This window comes from Carica papaya, chromosome 6 (assembly GCF_054855325.1).
Source record: "Carica papaya isolate Zhongbai chromosome 6, ASM5485532v1, whole genome shotgun sequence".
NCBI lineage: Eukaryota > Viridiplantae > Streptophyta > Magnoliopsida > Brassicales > Caricaceae > Carica > Carica papaya.
This window is the reverse complement of record NC_142314.1, coordinates 34,498,566-34,519,876: the sequence shown is the minus strand read 5'-3', so window position 1 is coordinate 34,519,876 and position 21,311 is coordinate 34,498,566. Positions and strand designations below refer to the sequence as shown.

The following is a 21,311-nucleotide window of genomic DNA, read 5'->3' as shown; positions in this document are numbered from 1 at the left end:
GTAAATTAAGTTCGATCCAAATTAATCATCCTACATTATTATATTCACAAGTCACCACCAATGGTAGTGACTAAAATCAATTAATTAATTTTGTAAAAAAAAAAAAAAAGAGGAGGATAAAAGAAACACTATTTTAGGAAACGTGAAGGTGACGTCACGACCGTCGTCATCAGTGACAAGCAATGGGTAGATAGATACTAAGGTTATATAAAAAGGGGGGGTTACCGAAGTGGAATCGTAGGTGTAATGGCATTCGCTTACAATACCATAAATCCCATCATCTTTTATTTTTGTATCTATATGTATTTTATATTATATATAAAAGTTTGGCCCCGTACAAGATATTTATCCCCCTCAAAAAAAAATACTCACTAAACAATTATTATCAAATACAATAAAAAGAAACAACCAAATTATAATTTTCTATAAATCAAAAAATTTATATATTACTAAAAATTTTAAATAAATTATCACAGTATTTTCGTTTTAAATAAAATATAAATTTTTAATTTTTATCCTAAGTATATTTTTTTTATTAACAATATATTTAGTACTACTAGATAGACGTCACGTGACAAACGATATTTACACATGCATCAAATTTATAAAATATTACTAACGTGATAGTTACATGGCTACCATTTTCAAAATTACTTTTTTTTTTGATCATTTTCTCTATCTCCAAACATATATATATTAAATATAAATTTATAAAAAGACAACAAACGAAACATAAAGTTATTGTTAACATTATATTAATAACTTTTAGCCCCTCATTTAAGTATTATCATCTACTTCAATAATATATATAAAAATACAACGTTACAAAAGAGTATGGTAATAATAGATATATTATAATGATTTTATTCTAATAACTCTCACCCTTTCATTTAAGTATTATCACCTAATTCGATGATATATGAAAATACAACGTTGCAAAAGAGTATACTAATAATAAGTATAAGTAGTCACATGGTTGCAATACTGATAATATTTTTAAATTTAATACTCATATCAACACGTTTTTTATCGTGTAGGTATTTGCCTAATAATATTAGACATGCTCTTAGTGGCAAAAAATTTTTTGAATAAATTTTGAAAATACATGTCACATTTAAACGGAAACATAACGTAGAGATCGATTTAAACCTTTTTAAATAGTAAAAAAAAAAAAAATTTAATACATCATCCCACTTGAAATTTTTAGTGGAAATTACATTGAAAAAATTTTGTGAAGTTCATTTAAAACTATATATACATATGTAGAAATCATGAAAACTAACTAATAGAGAAATATTAGTTGCAAGTAGAATTGGAACATTAATATCATTTTTTTTTTAATTTAAAAATTTATTGTCTCTGTTTGGCTGAAATTTTTTAGAAATTTATTTTTACCAACTTTTGTAGAAACATATTTTAGAATGCTTTATAATTTCTAATTAAATGATTTTTAATAAAAAATAAATTCATTTTAAATATATAGTCTACATTTTCAATTAAATTATATAAATTATTGCCTTGTTACCAATTTAATCTTAAATAAATGAAGTTCTGGTATTGGAAAATATTAAGAAGTGAAAAATAAATAATGCCATTGAAGAACCCACAATTTTTTTCTGTAATTGTCTCACAACATTTTAGTGTCTCTTCTTCAAAGAAATATATAAATATAATATATATATATATATATATGATTTCCACTCTCTAAAAATGGAAAAGTAATAATTATTTGACTCAAAATACCACTTAGTGGAACTTGAAGATGAAAGGATAAAAACAGTTTTTAAAAAAATTGCAATGGGAAAAAGTGAATAATCTTTTCATACAATTATCTTCACATGTTTAATTATCATCTATTAATTCATTAAACAATATTTCATACTTCATAAGATAAATATATAATATATATATATATATGATTCTCTTATAAAAATGAGATTTTTTTTGTATATTTTTAATAATAATAAAAATATTTTGCAAAATACTAAAAAAATTCTGAAAGTAAATATAATTTACTCTTTTGTAATAAAAAGATTTATTTCATAGTGTAATTTTTTTTACATTCACGTAATTATTAGTTAAGAATAATTATTTCATTAATATAATCGTATATTATGAATTTATAAATAAGATATCAATAACTAGATTTTTAAATATAAAATCTGAAACTCTCGTCAAATGTGAGTAAAATATTTTTTAATCAAAATTAAAAATTAAAAATTATATCTTAAATTTCCTGCAATTGCAAATTTATCTCAAATTGCATCCTGATAAGAAAAATTTAATTCAATTTGAACAAAATCTTGGTGTTAATTAACTTTTCAAAATTTATGGTGCAGATGACAAACAAGTCAACTAAGTATAAGCCTTTACCATAAGATATTCTTTTACAGAGCATAATTTAAATCAAAAAGGAAAAGTCAATCCAGAAATCAAATTTCATTTTTTATTTATGTCCACTGGAATTCACAAGAAGTACTTTTTGGTGCAACCAAAAAAAAAAAAGAAAAACGGAGAGAAAAGGTGGTGAACAGTTTCAGTCATCCTTTTGAATCCTTTAAAATAATGCAAGAAGAGAGAGAGAGAGAGAGAGAGGGGGCAAGCATGTTCGTGCTCTGTCGGCCAAGTTCTCTTTCTCTCTCATATACTCCACGATCAATGCCAAGAGCTTTTCCAATCTCACAATCATTCTGTACACAGACAAACTGAACACAAATATATATAGTTTATGATTGAGTTCTTTATGTATAATAATTAAAAAAGTTGGTATTCATTGCATTTCAAGCAATTATAACGCGAAGACCCAGAAAAGATAAAACCTCCTATTCAATGCATTATCCTCTTTTCAACCCAATTACTCGGCGTTTCCCTCTCTTCAAGCTTATTTTCTTGGAAAACCCAATTTTTCCTTTAACTTTCCTGACAATCACTTGCTTTCTGGGTTGACGGTTTCCTCACCAGTTCCTCCTTTATTGTTACTCATGCGCCTCAGAAGAGGTACGTCTGTAAACCTCAGATACTGGTCTTCAGTTTCTTATTGAAGCAAGTTAACTGGGGTTTCTCCAATCGTGGATTAATCTTTCTCTGCGATACATTTGTTTGGAATATTGTGTACAAACTCCTTGAATATTTTCAGTCCGGTTTTATCTGGGTAGTTTGTGTTGTGGGCTCGTTTGCTTTTCATTCTCAAACCATGAAGCTTGAGTTGTTCATGTGAATGCATAGAGTTCTGCTTCATGGGTATGCAGAGAATGTCATATAGGTGGTTGAATGTGTTTCTTCTTGTTGTCGCCTTCTTGGTTAATGAATCGAAAGAGCTTAACATTGAGGGGCAATATCTTCTTGACATAAAGAGCAAACTTGGTGACAAATTAAACAAGCTGAGAAATTGGGATCTTAGTGATTCCAACCCTTGTAGATGGGTAGGTGTTAATTGTAGTTATGATTATTATGATCCTGTAGTTACGTCTCTTGAGTTGAGGGAAATGAATCTTTCTGGCTATTTGTCTCCTACCATTGGTGGACTGATTTATTTGACTTACCTTGATCTTTCTCACAATGATTTGTCCCGGAGTATACCGAAAGAAATTGGGAACTGTTCAAGTTTGGAAGACCTTATTCTGAACGACAACCAATTTGAAGCTCAAATCCCCAAGGAATTGGGAAAGCTTTCCTGTTTAAAAACTTTGAACATATACAATAACAGATTATCAGGGCCATTTCCAAAGGAGATTGGAAACATTTCTTCACTCTCAGAATTGTTGGCTTATAGTAACAACATCAGCGGGTCATTGCCACCTTCTTTTGGGAATCTTAAGAGATTAAGAAGCTTTCGAGCAGGACAGAACATGATATCAGGAAGTTTGCCTTCGGAGATTGGTGAATGTGAGAGCTTGGAGTATCTTGGTCTTGCACAGAATCAGTTGAGTGGTCAAATACCAAAGCAGATTGGTATGCTCAAGCATTTGAGGGAAGTGATTCTTTGGCAGAACCAGTTTTCAGGATTTGTCCCAAAGGAGCTTGGCAATTGTACAAGTTTGATTATTCTTGCTCTCTACGAGAACCAAATTGTGGGAGCAATACCAAAGGAGCTAGGAAATCTTGTGTCTCTGCAAAAGTTATACCTTTACAGAAGTCAGTTAAATGGAAGTATTCCGAGGGAGCTTGGCAATCTTTCTTCAGCTATAGAGATTGATTTTTCAGAAAATATGTTGACTGGAGAAATTCCAGTTGAGCTTGGTAAGATTTCAGGGTTGGAACTGCTTTATCTTTTTGAAAATCAACTTACAGGAATCATTCCAGTTGAGCTCACCAGTTTGAAGAATTTGACAAAGCTTGATCTCTCCATTAATTTTCTCAGAGGGCCAATTCCTAGGGGATTCCAATTTTCAACCGAACTGACTATGTTGCAGCTCTTTGATAACTTCCTCACTGGTAGTATCCCTCAAAGACTTGGGTTATATAGTAAACTTTGGGTTGTTGATTTGTCAAACAACCACTTCACAGGAAGAATACCACATTATCTTTGTAGAAATTCTAACTTGATTTTGTTGAACCTAGGGTCGAATAAGCTCGCTGGAAATATCCCAATAGGGATCATTAACTGCCCAAGCTTATTGCAGCTCCGTCTGGTCGGAAACAGCCTTACAGGCAGTTTCCCATTAGATTTGTGCAAATTGGTGAACCTCTCTGCAATTGAATTGGATCAGAACAAGTTTACTGGCCCAATTCCTTCAGGGATTGGTAACTGCAGTACTGTACAAAGATTGCACCTTGCAGATAATTACTTCACAGGTTCGTTGCCAAAGGAGATTGGTGATCTTTCCCAACTTGTCACCTTCAATGTCTCATCAAATTCTTTAACAGGAGAAATACCATCAGAGATTTTTAAATGTAAGATGCTCCAACGACTTGACCTTAGTCGGAACAATTTTGCTGGTCCTTTGCCTAGTGAGATAGGATCACTTTCCCAACTGGAGCTTCTCATGCTTTCAGATAATAAGCTGTCTGGTGCTATACCTGTGGAACTAGGAAATTTGGAACGCTTGACTGAGTTACAGATGGGTGGCAACTCATTTTCTGGTACTATACCTGCTGAGTTGGGTGCTCTCACAGGCCTACAGATAGCATTGAATTTGAGTTATAACAATCTCTCAGGTGAAATCCCTGCGCGGCTTGGGAATATTGTTTTACTAGAATTTCTTCTGCTGAACAACAACCAGTTGACTGGTGAAATTCCGACCTCATTTGGTAATTTATCAGGTTTACTTGGCTGCAATTTTTCTTACAATGATCTGACGGGGCCTATTCCTTCCTTGCTGCCCTTTAAAAATATGCCTGTCAGCAGCTTTATTGGGAACAAGGGACTTTGTGGTCAACCTCTTGGTAATTGCGATGGAACAACATCTCCACTTCCTCTTCTGCCAGCTTCAGAAAGGGAAAAAACAAGTTTGGGTAGAATCATAGCTATAGTTGCAGCAGTTATCGGTGGAGTTTCCCTCATTTTGATTGTGGTTATCATTTACTTCATGAGAAAGCCAGCTGTTGATACAGTTGTTCCTTCCCAAGATAAACCCTCAACTTCTCCAGTTTCAGATATTTACTTCTCTCCCAAGGAAGGTTTTACTTTCCAGGACTTGGTTGCAGCCACTGACAACTTCGATGATTGTTTTGTTATTGGAAGGGGAGCTTGTGGAACTGTATATAAAGCAGTCTTACCAACTGGTCAAACTATTGCTGTTAAGAAGCTGGGATCGAACAGAGAGGGCAATAATTATGTAGACAATAGCTTCATCACAGAAATTGCAACGTTGGGAAATATCAGGCACCGGAATATTGTGAAGCTCTATGGTTTCTGCTACCACCAAGGTTCCAATCTTCTCCTTTACGAGTACATGTCAAAAGGAAGTCTTGGAGAAATGCTTCATGGAGCATCCTGCAGTCTTGATTGGCCAACGAGGTTCACCATTGCACTTGGAGCAGCTCAGGGACTTGCGTATTTACACCATGACTGTAAGCCTGGGATTTTTCACCGTGACATCAAATCCAATAACATACTACTTGATGATAAGTTTGAAGCTCATGTTGGGGATTTTGGACTAGCAAAGATGATAGACATGCCACAATCTAAATCAATGTCTGCAATTGCAGGTTCTTATGGCTACATTGCTCCCGGTAAGCTATCTTCCAGCCCCTCTTATTTTATGACCTTTCTGCTTCTACTTTGTTTTGTTGAGAAGATTAGTTGTTTGCTGCTTAGATTATCTCTGTTTCTAGTGGTTCGATATATATGATGTTGTTGATGCTATATAGAATTACTTGGATTTATAATTAAAATTCCATCTTAAACATGATACTGCAGCATTTAATTTCCCGAATTATTATACAGTTCTAAACCATTTTAATTAAGTAGGTTATCTGGTGATTTTGATCATTGTCATTACGAAATGATTGTCAATTTTTAAAAATTTAAGATTATAATTCTAGTACTCTTTTTCTAACGATTATGATGATCATCTGGATGCCAGAATATGCATACACAATGAAGGTCACAGAAAAATGTGACATCTACAGCTATGGAGTGGTTCTACTGGAGTTGCTGACAGGAAAAGCGCCTGTTCAGCCACTAGATCAAGGTGGTGATTTGGTTACGTGGGTGAAAAACTACGTTCGAAATCATTCACTATCCCGCGGAGTACTCGATGAGAGGTTAAATCTTGAAGACGAGAACATTGTATCACATATGATTGAAGTGTTAACAGTTGCTTTAGCTTGCACAAAGATGTATCCTCTAGAGCGCCCAACTATGAGAGAAGTTGTTTTGAAACTTATCGAGTCAAGTGTGCGTGAAGGACTATTTGATTCTTCCCCGAGTCATGATGATACAGATTGAACAGCAAAAAAGAAAAAGAAGAAAAAAAGAAATTCTGATTACTGTAGATGTAATACAGATTTAGTTAACCTGCAGGATGATTTTTAGGTTGAGGAATTTTCATCCTTGTATTTAGTACATAAGGGTATATAGAAGACTCCTGTATATTCTTCTTGTTTTAATTTTTTTTTAAAAAAAAAAGATTATTAGCCCTATGGTAATATATTGTACAATATAATTTCCTTTGTCTATATGATTTGCATAGAAGGTTGTTATGAGCCAAACTATCTGCAAAACCCTAACCCTACCTAATACTTCCATAATATTTTAGTTTTTGAACCACCATACTTAATTTTAAATTTCACTAGAATTGATGAAATTTAAAATACAGTATTTTAATTTTATTTGAAAGTAAGCATTGAAATTTTATCTTAGAATCACTTCAAATATGAAAATCAAGATTTATAAATAGAGTTAATAATTTTTTGAGAGAGAATTTGTTGCAAGCAAACCATAAACTCTTGTTGAAACATGCAAAAGTTGAATGTTTTGATTTGTTGAATTTATTTAGTTTGGTCAAATTAGATATCCAAATGATATGGTTAGGTTAGAGTCTACAAACACTGTACCTAATAATGATGAGAAATTTAAATATATACATAGAGAGAGAGAAGTCATGCATTATCTTTTAAAGAAAAAAGCATTAGGTGTATATATATATATATATGTATATAAAGTAGTAATTTTTTATTTAATTTTATATCTCAACTGATGGACCAAAACATGTGCTTAGTCTACTTTAATGATAGTTTCTCCCAAAATTTATACATTGCAAGCACCCACAAGATTTGATTCTAACTCTGAAAATGGATCTCCATGTTACCTAACAAAACCATGAAACTATACAAAACCTCCAAGCAAAAACTATTTTCTTATTCACTTATCTTGGCAGAATTCCTGTCTTTCCGAAAACATTCCTCTGCATCAATCTTTTCTTCTTGACACAAAAACCTAAATCTCTTTTCATGCCATCAATCTGAGGATAGGCAAAATTTTAGAAACTATAGTGAAAATTGGACCTGAAAACTTCCTTTGACGCTCTCCAAGCTTCTGCAGCCAGGCATCAACTTGAAGGATCGGGCCTGCTGCCTGAACTGTACCTGTTTGAATTATTAGCCAAACACGTAGAATGCATTATTACTGTTATCCAATCAATCTTGCTTTCACCAACAGGTCAAGCATGTTGTTGGGATCTTGAAGCAACAGCATATCCTTATTAACTAACTTAAACCATAGGAATATGAATGTTATACATACATCAATAATGGACGTCTCTAGGATTTTCCAAAACATATGAATTCTATCAACTTATAAACTTGCATAAGATAACAACATAAGCCCAACACACATTTGTATCATAAATGCTCATAGATCTTCTTCACCTTCCATCCTAGGTCCTAGATCAAGATATCAATTCCTGTAGTTACTAATTTATAAACGACCAGCTCTTAGAAAAGGGACAACGAATAATCATTTCTGTGAAATGATATTATCCGCGGAACCTGCAGTATTTTCAAATCTTTACAAGCACTAAAAAAGAGTATATCAGAAAAGTCACGAGTACGAAAATATTGGAGAAGACATACAGATGTTGCTTCCCAGAATTTGCTCCACACCTGCATCCAAAATACCCACGGAGAACAGAAAACAAACATAAGGTACAAATTAGGGAGAACACTGAGATATTTGCAACAATTTATCAAGAACCTCAAGATTATGCTATCCATATCAGCAAGTGATGATTCCTGATAGTAGCGTGTATCCATTTATTTCAATCAAGAGCATTGCACACCATAAAGAGCAAGAGCATACTTCCTCTTCTGGCTGATTCTGTAATGCATTGTTTACTGTTGAGATATTGTCCTCCAAGGAGAATAACTATTATGAAATATGAATCAAGAATTAGAATGAAGTAAGAAAGATGGCTTCCAACCAAATCAGAACTGGACAATGCCTTACCAGTGCAGAAAAAGCAACAATATGAGAGGCAGCTATACATGTGCAACTATTTTTTGATTCTCTTCTTTATCGAAAGGCTCCAGAGTTGCATGCTCCATTTATAAAATGATGAAACCTACTAGCGTCCTCACTGCTTGTCCCTCTTTGTAATGCCAGTAATGAATCTTATGGCCAAATGACACCACTACAATTCACAAATTCTTAGTGACTAGAATAGGCTTGGTAGCCCTTAGAGCGAGAATTCCAAATGCAATTGCTAGCTTCTCACAGCGATAAATAAAAATCCACTCTTTTTGCTTCGCTTCAAAGAAAACTAGATTCTGCATGATGACCCATTTTTTCCATCTGCACTAGTAGTTCATACAACTCCTTGTTTATTTGCCCTGATTGTAGGTGGGTTTGATCTCCACCAAGAAACACGTGAACACCCCTGTTTATCTCCACCCAACTACATCCTGGGCTTTTCTTAAACCCTTGTTCCTTCTGCATTATTCTAACATGTGCAGCATCATCCCATCTCCCAGCAGCACTATATATATTAGATAGCTGAACACAATTCCCGGTTCCTTCAGGACCTAAGCTCTCTATCTTCTTCGAAACTTCATCCCCAAATTCAATATTTCCATGTACCCTGCTAGCAGCAAGAAGTGCACCCCACACACAAATATCAGGCTCAAGTGGCATATTTTTAATGAAATCATGCGCTTCATCCAAAAGTCCAGCCCGGCCAAGAAGATCAGTCATGCATATGAAATGATCTATCCTTGGGTTGACATCAAAATCTTGACTCATTGCACTAAACCAGCGTTTCCCTTCCTCAACAAGTCCTGAATGGCTACAAGCAGATAGGAGACAAAGAAAAGTCACATCATCTGGTTTTAAACCTGTGACCTGCATATTATGGAACAGCAAAAGAGCTTCATTGCCAAGTCCATGAATTCCATAACCAAATATTATTGCATTCCACGAGACAGTGTCCCGCTTATGCATCCTATCAAAAACTTCCCTAGCTATAGAGATATTTCCACACTTCGAGTACATGTCAATAAGAGCATTACAAATTGGTGTATCAACCGTGAAGCCACAGATAATTGAGTAGCTATGGCAACAAAACCCATAGTGTAGAGCAGCCAATTGTGAACAAGCTGGCAGAACACCCAGCATGGTTACTGAATCTGGCTTAATACCAGAGGACTGCATCTTATGGAAGAACCCAAAAGCCTCTTCTGCATTACCATTCTGTACGCAACCGGAGATAATAGCACTATAGGAGACAGTGTCTTTGACATTCATTTCATCAAAATGCCTGATTACATCATCTATGATCCCACATTTTGCATATAGAGAAAGCAGTGTGTTGCTCACCATCAGATGAAGAACAAAACATGTTTTTATCCCATAACCATGCAAGCATCTCCCTCCATTGAGATCATTAAACTTTGCACAACCTCTAAGAATAATCCCTAGAGTCACTGATGATAGAATTCTTACATTCATCTGATTAAAAATTTTTACTGCATCTCTCATCATATCTGACATAACATAACCTCCAATCATGGCAGTACAAGTTACCTCATTGTATAAACCCATCATATCAAAAATCTTTCGGGCATAAACAATGCACTTACATTTGGCGTACATATCCAAAATGGAAGTTCTAACAACCACGTCATTCTCATCAAACCTCATTCTCACACAGTAACCATGCAAGGCTTTTCCATCCCTCAACTCATTTTCATGAGCAAGTACTGGAAGAAGAGCAACTATGGTGGACGCATTTGGTCTAAGTCCACCCGTTTTTTGCATATCAAGAAACAACCGAATTGCGTGGTTATACATCCCATGAAGTGAAAAACCTGCAACCATTGCATTCCATGCAACAACATCTCGACAAGGCATTCTATCGAACACTTCAAGGGCATTAATCAAATCGCAACATTTACAGTACATATCGAGCAATGCAGTGGAAACATAAACATCGGACTCTAAACCGAGTTGCTTAGCATGATCATGCACCCTTTTACCGTCTTCCACAGATTGCAACCCTGAACAAGCTTTGAGGACAAATGGGAACGAGAACTTGGTGGGTTTAACCCCAGATTCGAGCATCTTGTAGTAGAAATCGATAGCTTGCTCCACGGGTCCGTTCCATGCATACGCTCTGATCATCAAGTCCCACGAGACAACACTTGGTTTTGGAATTGTATTGAACACGCGGCGAGCAAGCTCAACCTCGTTGCATGCCACGTACAATTTGGTTAGCTTTTCGAGAAGAGTAGGATTATCTCGGTGGAGCAAATGATGCCTGAGAAAGTGTTGATGGATTTTCTTGGCTTGTGTTAGTGACTTCGATTGAATGCAAGATTCAACAAGCTGCGTGAAACAAGCAGCCATGCAAGAGCCAAACTATACTTTTATCACAGAGGAAGCAACCGACACTGCACCGCTGCAGTGGACAAGCGGAGATTAGAGCGGCCGCCTAGTACCCGCTGCATCATGTGGGTCCGAGTAAGATGTGGCGAAGAGAATGAGCACAGAGGTAGAGGGGTGGGTCAACAGTGGGGCATAAAGTACGCAATTTTATATTTGAAAAAAATTCAAAAATCTTTCTGAGATTTTATTTTTTCTTATTTAGCAGAATGACCTTTTTGACAAGATAAGATTTCGTCCATTCATACCCTCCCCTCCTCCTCTCTCTCTCTCTCTCTCTCTCTCTCTCTCTCTCGTGCTCCCGTGTCTTCCATGGCAACTTCCTTTCATCTCTTTAACAGCCCTGTTAATGTTAAAGGTGACTACTTTATGCTCCTCTCCTTCTACGTTTCTTCTTCTTATTGTCTCATCTCTGCTCTGTTTTCAACTTGCAACTTCTGCAGGAAAGCTGCCTATGATACCCAAGAAACTCTATACATGTATGCCTGTAAGTACCCATCTCGAGTTCCTTATCCTGCAGACTTCTTCTCCACCTAATCTACCCCTTTGGATTGTTGATTTCTTGTCTCCGTTATTTCAGTTTTTCGCGTGGAATGGTAGCTATATCATGCAAATTCCCTTTTCCTTTCTGATTTATGAACTGGGTAAATCAAAATTGAGGATATGGAATTTAAATTGTTTTGTTAAATGCTTTAGTATTGGGAAAAATTTTAGGATTCTAAACCAGCATGGTAATGTCTGTGAAGAATGCCCACTTCCCAAATTAGGCTAACACCTTAGAGTTGATGTTAGAAGTAGTTTAAGCAGCTGGGGTTTCTCCAAAATGCCACAAAAATTGAAATTCATTTACCATGTATGTGACCTTGAGGTGTCTATATGAATTCCATCGTACTAATCTGTACCTTACCAATATACACACAACCACATATATATACATGGTTGTGCTTCACCTGCCCGTACTTTTTTTCTTATAAGGTCAAATTTTTTGGGTCATTTGTACATATATATGGTTTTACAGTCAATAGAAGAAACTTGTTTTTAAGCAGAATATTGCATTGTGGGACTACCGTAACCTTGAAAGAGATTTCTTGTATTTACATTGCTTTTATGTGTCTGCTAGTTGAAATGTAGCTGATCCCATAAAATAGCTCATTTCCTGCTCAAAGGATTGTGACAGTTTTTGTTGGTCTTATGGGAAAGAAGCTCTAAAAACTAGCAACAGCAACAAAAACTGTTTTAGATCATGTTTGTACAACATGCAGCTGGATTTTCTTATGTTTATTGCATTAGGTGCAGCATGGTAGGCTCATAATAGCTATTTGAAGATCTGAATACAAGGTTCTTCCTCTTTTTGTTTCTTATTCCTGGAAAACATAGTGATCTTAGATTTTGTTGGCTTACTGGAAAAATCTGGAGCTTTTTACATCCTAGGAAGCTGCTATGATAGGGAATGCATAGATTAAGAAGTAGGTTTTGAGCTGTCGAAAAATAACATGCATCAACTGATATCTGGGGTTAAAGGATTTTCTTATGGTGAATTTCGGCTCAGACAAGGGTTCTCAATATTCATAAATTTGCTACATGCTGGAGATGAAACAACAGTAGAAGTCACAATGCACTCTTTTAGGTAAAAGAAAACATAGTTAAATTTGATTTATGTTAGATATCACTCTAGAAATGAGCATTCATTGTAACAAGCAGCTGTCTTATTCAGATCAAAATTGATTTTGAATTGGCATCGTGAAAGGAAATTTGAACTTTCAGGCAACACCATAATGGCCTCGGTATCTATGTGTTGTTTGCCCCTTGACAAGTTTAGTATGACATGAATAATGGCTCACTGTCATCTTTTTCTGGAAACTGCTTGGTTTGAAAAAAAATTTGATGTTGAAGTCTGATCAGTCCTTATTACATTTAAAAGCAAAATGATGATAGAACTAGGTATCTCTAACTGCCATCTTGGTTGTAAGTTGTCAAGAATCTATAGATATATAAGTATCTGGTTTTAATTGATGAACACCAGATAGATCATATTCCAAATAAAAACTTTCACTTGACAATAAAGTTTGCCGCCAAAAGTTCCAAATCAAACACCATTTTCCAGTCTACTTGTGTGCTATAAATCATTCGCTAGAGATTGTGAGACTTCATGCTTGCTACTGCATCATTGAATGAGGTAATGCTAATTTTATTTTATCTTCAGTCATTAGCCTTCCTACATTATTGTATAGATTTGATGAATAGTGAGTTAATTATCTGTTTTTGGATTCATCCAACCTTTGCATGTCTATTTGCCTGTTTGCAAGTGGGAGGAAGACTAATAGAGAAAGAGGAAGAGAATATATTTTAAGCAATACTTAGATGCTATAGAATGAAAAGTTGAAACACCCAAAGCAACCAAATGACCGAGCTTTGGGTATTTCAAGTTCAATTTAGGCATCCACTGATTCAAATTTTCCTAGTCACCTACTTTTGAAAGGCAACGATGCAGTAGCTTTGTTAAGTTTTTGTCTTGTCTCTCAACTCTCATATCTCTATCTTGCCTATCTTGTTGCAGGGAATATTAAAGCATCCACCTGGGCAAAATCCAGGTTGTGGCTCTCAAGTCATAAATTATCGTCCATACTTCCTCGTGGCTGCAGCATCATTTAACCTTGAGCCTGGACCATCATATGCTGTTTCAAGCAGCATGCCCGATGTTTCAAGGATATTGGAGCTTAACATGCCAAGTAAAATAGAGGCTGTTTTAGATTTCATACAAAATATAATGATAGCAGATTTGGACCCTGCAACAGCAAAATCAATAATTGGTATATTAGGGCCTTTGCTCTCAGCATTTGCCTTTCTCTTTATACTGAGAATAGTTATGTCTTGGTACCCAAAACTTCCTGTAGGGAAATTCCCTTATGTTATAGCATATGCACCAACAGAACCACTTCTTGTGCCCACCAGGAAATTAATACCACCTGTTGGAGGAGTAGATGTAACTCCTGTGGTTTGGTTTGGATTGCTTAGTTTCCTCAATGAAATATTGCTGGGTCCTCAAGGGCTTCTTGTCCTTATCTCTCAAAAAGTTAGCTGAGAATTTACTTGAAACATGCATTAGGAACCTTTACCTATATTGTACATGATTTATTCCATTTGTTATAAACAAGTGATTGAATATCGTGGTCGAAGTGACTGAATTTTTAATCTGTCATAAATTTTTTTTCAGTGAAGTCAGAGATTCATTTATTTAGTGAATCTATGTTATGAAAATTGCTTAAAGTACTTGCTAAGTGAATCTATGTTATAAAAGTTGTTTATAGTACTTGCTATAATTTATTGCTTAACCTTGTAGGATAGATAATGAACTCATCACTTGAATCTTTTCAGTGTTTGTCTATGCATGGAAGAGATATCTATTCAACGTTCAAAAGCTCATAAAAGTCAAAACAAAATCTCAGGGTTTGCATCCTGTTCTCACCTTCGATTTTTCATAACATGCAATTTTCTCAACCAGTCAGCTATTCAGTCTCATGTTGCCATTAAAAATTCTGTCAAATTCTTTAAAGCTCTCCTGTGAATTTTCATTTTTATTGTTATTGAAAGATTTAATAAAATATAGTATGAAAAGTAATGATAGAATTTAAGCTTGTCCTGGAAATAATATATATATATGTGTGTGTGTGCAATTACTAGTCATGCAATGTGTCTCCATGAAAGAGTTCTTTAATTTCTTTGATGGAACATTGCCTGCCTATTCTGGACCACAGATATTAGAACTAGACAAATTGGGCAGTTAACAACAAACAAACTACAGAGAAAATAGAAAAAATTATTTGTTTCACAAAGACATCTCCAATATGAGAGCCTGTCATGTTGTATCATTGTACCCAAGAATGTAATATCGTAACAAAGACACCACATACTTCTCACTTAAATATCAGCCATGAGAAAGTTCCCCGATAAAGTCACCTGCGGAAAGAAATTTATTTATTTATACTATATATGTTCTGAAAAGTACATTAGGAGCAAGAGCTTAAGAGTTACATTAATAAAAGTACCTTCTCTCCTAATTTAAATGGTGCGAGACCCTTATAAGGGCATGTGCTGCAACGGAAAGCATCTCCGAGTCCACACTGCAATGTAATGATAGTTTCCAGTAAATAGGAAGAAGAAACAGAAATAACAAGATCAACTAGCCGTATATATAAATAATAAGTTTTACTCATATGCAATGATGTTTATGATATTCTAATGTACTCTATTCACAAACCAGAAGTCCAATTTCACAACATATATCTCACTTGTCTTGATCGAAATGGCAGCAGGACAAAATATTCAAGAGAAATCTATAAAACACACTACCAAAAAAGAAAAAAAAAATCCTTGCTACTATATATTGCTATTCCATGTGCTTGCTAATAGGCACCAGGAGTACCGAAGTAGATGGTCACCCTGTATTTATTGTTCATAACCATCCTCTTTAACTTCGATCAGAATCTAGCTATCTAGAGAGCCCTGCTGATCATTTGGTTAACTTGCAACTATTCTTTTTGTATATGGTGGCACCCGCTTAGTGTCTATTATAGGTTTTTTCTTCTGAGAAAAAAAAAAATTCCCACCAGAGAACATGAACTAATAAGTAAAAAAAAATAAGATACACAAAAACAGGACATACACTGCCACATGCTGATTGAGGATTATTTATCTGGTCCACAGTCAGTCCCAACTTCAGTACTTTCTCTTCTTCCTCAGCTCTCCCGCAAGTGCAATTCTTGCAAGCTTTCCTCGTGCTTCCTAGTTCACAATCACCAACTGCACAAGACTTATTTGTTTAATAAAACAAGACATAATTACTAAATAAATCTATAAGAGAAGGGAATCGACAGGCATGAGCTTTGAATTTCGCTGTCTTACCTGGTGGTAGCTGAGGCTTCTTCAAATCCTCTTCAGTTAAGAGACTATCTTCATCTATCAAATCTGAATCATCATCCAGCTGGAGTTTGAATGTACTTTTAGCTGGCTTCTTGATAGCAAAAGATGTTCCAACCTTCCAAGATGGTTTGGTAGCCTTAACCTATAAATAAAAAAGGAAAGCAACTGAAGCTGCTTGATTGTTAACTAAAAAGAATTTACTAAATAAAACCATAAGTTTGTTCATCAAACAGAGATAAGGAGTAAAGGTTTACACACCAACGTTCAAGAACCTTGAATTAACAAGCAGTAGAAAGCAAAAACTAAAAAAGAAAAGGAGATATTCTCTCACAGTAAGGGACAAGGAAAGATATAATTTAACACATATTCAATGAGAATTAACTCACCCCAGAAGATAGGTTTGATGCTTCTACAAACCCAGCCAATAACAACCTCCGCTGAAGAGCAGAGAGTACCTGCAAGAAAATCCTCATTAGAGGTCTTGAAAGGAAAAAATATATATATATACACAAGCAAAACCATGATCCTATCTTCCAGATCGCAAATATTAACCTTATTAAGTCCAGCTTCATCCACCAAATTATTGTACACAATGATTGTCCCGCCAGGCTTCAGTACTCTTGAAATCCCTCCAAGTAATTGATCACTAGGAAATTCAGGTGATTTGCAGATGGAAATGACAATATCCGTAGAGGAAGGCTCCACAGGTAGCTCATCTGCCGTAGCCCAACAATTGGCATATCATGAGGATCATGAGAGAACTAAAATTTAAGAAATAACTATCTATTTCTATGTTTAAAGCGGTGAATAAGGACAAGAAATGCATCTGCAATAGAAGCTCGTATAATTAAATGAGAATCTTCATTCGCTTGTATCCTGTTCTCACTGAAGGACTAAATGAAAAGAAATCATCAGAATGGTGTGTACATCTCTTCACTACCCTCTTATTCACGCTCTAACTCACTGAAGAAAAACTTCTTCTTCCCTTGACTAGTTACAACTAAACACTAGCATCCAAAAACATATCAGCAACTAATCGTTCACATATACGCTTATGGCCATCCGATTCTTTTGGCTAATCTGGATGGGACCTTAATATTTTGAAAAGAGAAAACCATGAACTAACAAAAGACCAAGACTACCAAGTAGCCAAAATCTTAGCACACACTTCCACAAAGAAACAAGAACAACCTAGTCAGTTCAAGATTAGCCTATGAAATCTTAAACCCCTTGTCACCTGTACACTAGTTCTATTAGCCCAAAATTTGCACTTCCAACATCTACCTGTACACCCCATAAACAAATCACGCGTATGATTACTTATGCATTACAGTGTAACTACACATGTATATGCATTTGAATCCAAGTAAGATGAACTAGCACCTAAAAGACAACTTGATAAGACAATATCTCAAACATGTAACATGTGACTTACAGAACTAAAAGCAAGAGACATCAGAGGAAAAAATCACATAAATTTTATATTAGCAGATGGAACCAAATTGAAAATAAATGACTGCAAAAAGAAAAATATTACTCAGAGCTGCTGCTTGAGTGATAACTAGAGGATCAGACTGCTCAAGCCCTCTACTCCCAAACTCTTTAATAACATTGAATACAGCACTAACTTGTAGAACAACATCATCCGTAACTGCAACCACAGTAGTTAGCCCTGATGCTGAATCCTGTAAAATTTTTGAAGGCCATTTTTAGCATCCATTGAAACATATTACCAAAAAATAGAAAACCTTGAATTTAGATAAAAATAGAAGAACAAAAAATAATGTCAACGGGTAAAGAGGTTTCATAGCACAAAACATCTTAAATTGATAAAGAAGGTTTTATCGTAGTAGACATTCTATCTTTTTCTCAGAGCCTAAGGGGAATAATTAAAGCATTGAACAATAATAAGCAAAAATAATCAAGGGTTTGTGCACTTCCAACACAAATGAAACAAATTATTTGCTAGTGACCTAAGCACTTAGTACAGAGAAGGTAAAACGAGAAGAAAAATTAATTCAAGGAAACAAATAGAAATTCACAAATCCATTCGTGCTGCCATGAAAAAATTAAGAAAAAAAAAAAGAAAAGAAGTTAACCAAAAAAACTACTAAAAAATATTGCTTTAAGCATGAAGCAGATGGACATCAGAACTAATTCTTAGAAAACAAGAATTTAAAAGAAAATTAAAAAAGGAACTCACCATATCAAGAACTGAATTTCTTTTTTCCTTCAACTCTGGGATGAGCCTGAAATAAAGTCAATACCATGAATATTCTAGTTCCCAACACAAGTTCTCTTCACAACCAAAAATCACCAGAAATCATCCCAACACCATTCTTTAGGGTTAGAATTTACTGATATAATCAAACAACCATTTGTAAACACAGTGCTGACATTCAAAAAACTGAATTTCGAATTTAGCAGTACAGCATTCATTCAACAATCGTAGTAAAAGCTCAATGACCATAATCAGATTTTCTACATCATCATTCAGCTCTGCAAGAACCTCCATTACGAAATACAGACTATTTAATAAATCAAGCCGCCTACCCAATTATAGAGCAAACCAAAAGCATTCATCTAAAAACAGTAAATACATATATAATAGAGATGATCCAAGGTAAAATACTCATGAAATCTGCTTCAGCATCGAAATTGATTTAAGCACCCAAACTCAAAAAGCCAAGTCATATAAAATAGACGATGCCATATGATAAAACCAGCAGCTGAATAAACCCCTGCCTTGAAACACGCCAGGTCGGTGAAATAAAACCAGAGAATCTGTCAGGAGCGAGAATCGCGAGGTTACCTAAATCCGCCAGATAGAAGGAGAACTCGAACGAACAAATCTGTAGAAATTTTATTTTTTTAATTTTCTTAGTTTCTTCGCCGACTTTCTCCCTTAGAAGGAAAAGACGTGTTTGGTTTTCGCGAATCGCAGATTTAAACTGAGGCACGAGGGTTTGATGGTACGATCAGGTTTGACGTTACCACATGGAAAAAGAAATGCGAAATGACGTGGCACGCTGAAGTCTAAAACGACAATGGCAGTCTGCGTGGCACAGCTCCCACGAGTTTTGGGTTGGTCGACGTGTGTTGGAGAACGGGAGACTGCATGGATGCGGTGTCAAAACGACGCGTTTCGAGCCGACTGAGCACAAGTTGTCTTTTCTTCTAAGAAGAAGAAGACCGAGCACAATTATTCATTTAGCATATACACACAGATTATATATAAAGGGTAAAATAGAATTTTCATACTTGTATTATTTATTGTTTTTATTTAGTTTCTGTTTCGATTTTATGTTAATTTAAATTGTTTACTTTAAAAAATATTAAATTTAGCTATTCACTTTATATTATTAACATTAAAATAATATAGCATAAATTTATTAAATTTTATTTTATGTGAACTATCACATATTACTTAACATAAGAGTCATTTTAATTTAAATTGTTACGAATAGATCTAAGATTAATTTTAAAAAATTTAAATTTCGTAATTTACCTAAATCCCCAAACTCCTCCATGAGTCTTTCTTCTTCTTTCTCCCATGCTCACCAACAAATTCTGTCACGCACGTGGCCTCCTTCAACAATGGATAAGGGACCTTCACTTTCAATGAACTGCGGTCACCTCCATGTTCTTTTTCCTCACGCTTTAAAGACAATTTTTTAAATTTCTATCCGTTTAATTTGACTTATTTAAATCTGATTCAATATTTTTTATTTTTATTAAAATATTAATTCGATCAAGTTAAATTCAAATTTATCTTTTAAAACTTGTCCAAACTTAACTACTTACGTATACATATTTTTTATTTTATTATTATAAATATATTTATGTTTATATTAATAAATATAATCATTATATATATTAACAAATATGATTTAACATATGTTATTGTATATATATAAACAAAAACATTTTTAGTTTTATTAATATAGATATATTTATATTTATTTCAATGTAATAAAATAATTAAGTATTCGGGTCAAATAACACATAAGCTCAACACAATTTAAAAAAAAAAAAAAAATCAAGTTCAACTTTGTTCCTTATTGACATAGGCCAGATTCAGATTTAATAAAACTTATTTTGAAACGCTTCTTGTTTCCATCCCTATCCCACTATTCCACCTCCATCTTTATCATACATGGAATATTGGGATGAGGAAGAGAACGTATTATACAATATGATTTATATATATAATTATGTTTCTTAATATTGCAGTTGCATTATCATATTAAATAATAGAGTCGTGCAGCTAATAAACACACAATAACCTATAAAGAAAATGTTGAGAAGCGTTCACTCACGTACATCACCCACTGTGGAGGAGGTTGATCACATGAAACCTTTAAATTTGGATTTGTTCACTATTAGTGACCCATATGTTGAAAAAAAAGTCATCATAGACTTTTCCAATCCTAAACATTTTTCTCTACATCATTTCTTGCCAGATTACAAGCAACATTTTCTTTAAAAAACCTCTAAACCTTTCCCAGCCTCTTCTCAACCTCTAAGTATGTGTGTGATTGAGATGGGGGAGGAAAAATGAGAGAGAAAAGAATATGTGGAGGCGAACTTTGTTCACTATATTCGAAATTTGTTTATCATTGTTGAAGAAGGTCATGTAAAAGACAAAGTTGGGGGGTGAAAGGAAGCGTGGGAGGAAGAAGAGGAATGACTTTGGAAAGAGTTTGGCGATTTAGGTAAATTAGGAATTTTAGTTATTTATTTTTTTATTTATTCATTTAGATTGATTCAGATTACTCCAAATTAAAATAACCATCATGTTAGTTGTCATGTTAAATGATATATAGCATCTAATACAAAAAAAAAAAAAAAAAAAAAAAAACACTTAGTAAATTTACTTCACACATCAATTTTGATAACATATGGCATAAATGTTAACGATGTTAAATATTATAAATAGAGATAGACTAAATCCAATATTATAATTAAATTAACACAAAATTGGGGCACTGATCAAATCAAACAAAAATTAACAGTATAATGATAAAAAAAAAATGTATTTAAGCCTTATATATTTGAATATAATTCCTTT

General features: G+C 34.4%; 4 protein-coding genes across 7 annotated transcripts; 2 read left to right on the top strand and 2 right to left on the bottom strand.

Annotated features, from left to right (window-relative positions):
* The first annotated feature begins 2,581 nt into the window (after positions 1-2,581).
* On the top strand, positions 2,582-7,155 carry LOC110814871 (Leucine-rich repeat protein kinase family protein). The gene is made up of 2 exons (XM_088206478.1): positions 2,582-6,174; positions 6,528-7,155. Exons 1-2 carry the CDS (start codon positions 3,237-3,239, stop codon positions 6,890-6,892), a joined length of 3,303 nt encoding a protein of 1,100 aa, XP_088062604.1. The 5' UTR covers positions 2,582-3,236; the 3' UTR covers positions 6,893-7,155.
* A 643-nt stretch (positions 7,156-7,798) lies between these two features.
* Positions 7,799-11,530, bottom strand: LOC110814913 (pentatricopeptide (PPR) repeat-containing protein). The gene is made up of 2 exons (XM_022042495.2): positions 8,891-11,530; positions 7,799-8,809 (listed from the first exon to the last, which is right to left on the bottom strand). The coding sequence occupies exon 1, from the start codon at positions 11,282-11,284 to the stop codon at positions 9,194-9,196; it is 2,091 nt and encodes a 696-aa protein (XP_021898187.2). The 5' UTR covers positions 11,285-11,530; the 3' UTR covers positions 7,799-8,809; positions 8,891-9,193.
* Positions 11,531-11,534: 4 nt separating this feature from the next.
* CCB3 (cofactor assembly, complex C (B6F)) lies at positions 11,535-14,834 on the top strand. 4 transcript variants are annotated; one of them, XM_022042498.2, is made up of 3 exons: positions 11,535-11,678; positions 11,764-11,807; positions 13,878-14,496. In XM_022042498.2, the coding sequence occupies exons 1-3, from the start codon at positions 11,633-11,635 to the stop codon at positions 14,400-14,402; spliced, it is 615 nt and encodes a 204-aa protein (XP_021898190.1). In that variant the 5' UTR covers positions 11,535-11,632; the 3' UTR covers positions 14,403-14,496. The 4 variants fall into 4 exon arrangements, with proteins under 4 accessions (XP_021898190.1, XP_088062605.1, XP_088062606.1 ...); XM_088206479.1 differs by adding an exon at positions 14,696-14,834 and having other exon boundaries at positions 11,670-11,807; positions 13,878-14,130; XM_088206480.1 differs by having other exon boundaries at positions 11,670-11,807.
* A 177-nt stretch (positions 14,835-15,011) lies between these two features.
* LOC110814914 (Cytokine-induced anti-apoptosis inhibitor 1, Fe-S biogenesi) lies at positions 15,012-19,189 on the bottom strand. Its single transcript, XM_022042497.2, has 9 exons — positions 18,986-19,189; positions 18,444-18,489; positions 17,778-17,925; positions 16,793-16,956; positions 16,627-16,695; positions 16,223-16,382; positions 15,984-16,120; positions 15,367-15,441; positions 15,012-15,277 (listed from the first exon to the last, which is right to left on the bottom strand). Exons 2-9 carry the CDS (start codon positions 18,444-18,446, stop codon positions 15,239-15,241), a joined length of 795 nt encoding a protein of 264 aa, XP_021898189.1. The 5' UTR covers positions 18,447-18,489; positions 18,986-19,189; the 3' UTR covers positions 15,012-15,238.
* Between the last annotated feature and the right edge of the window lie 2,122 nt (positions 19,190-21,311).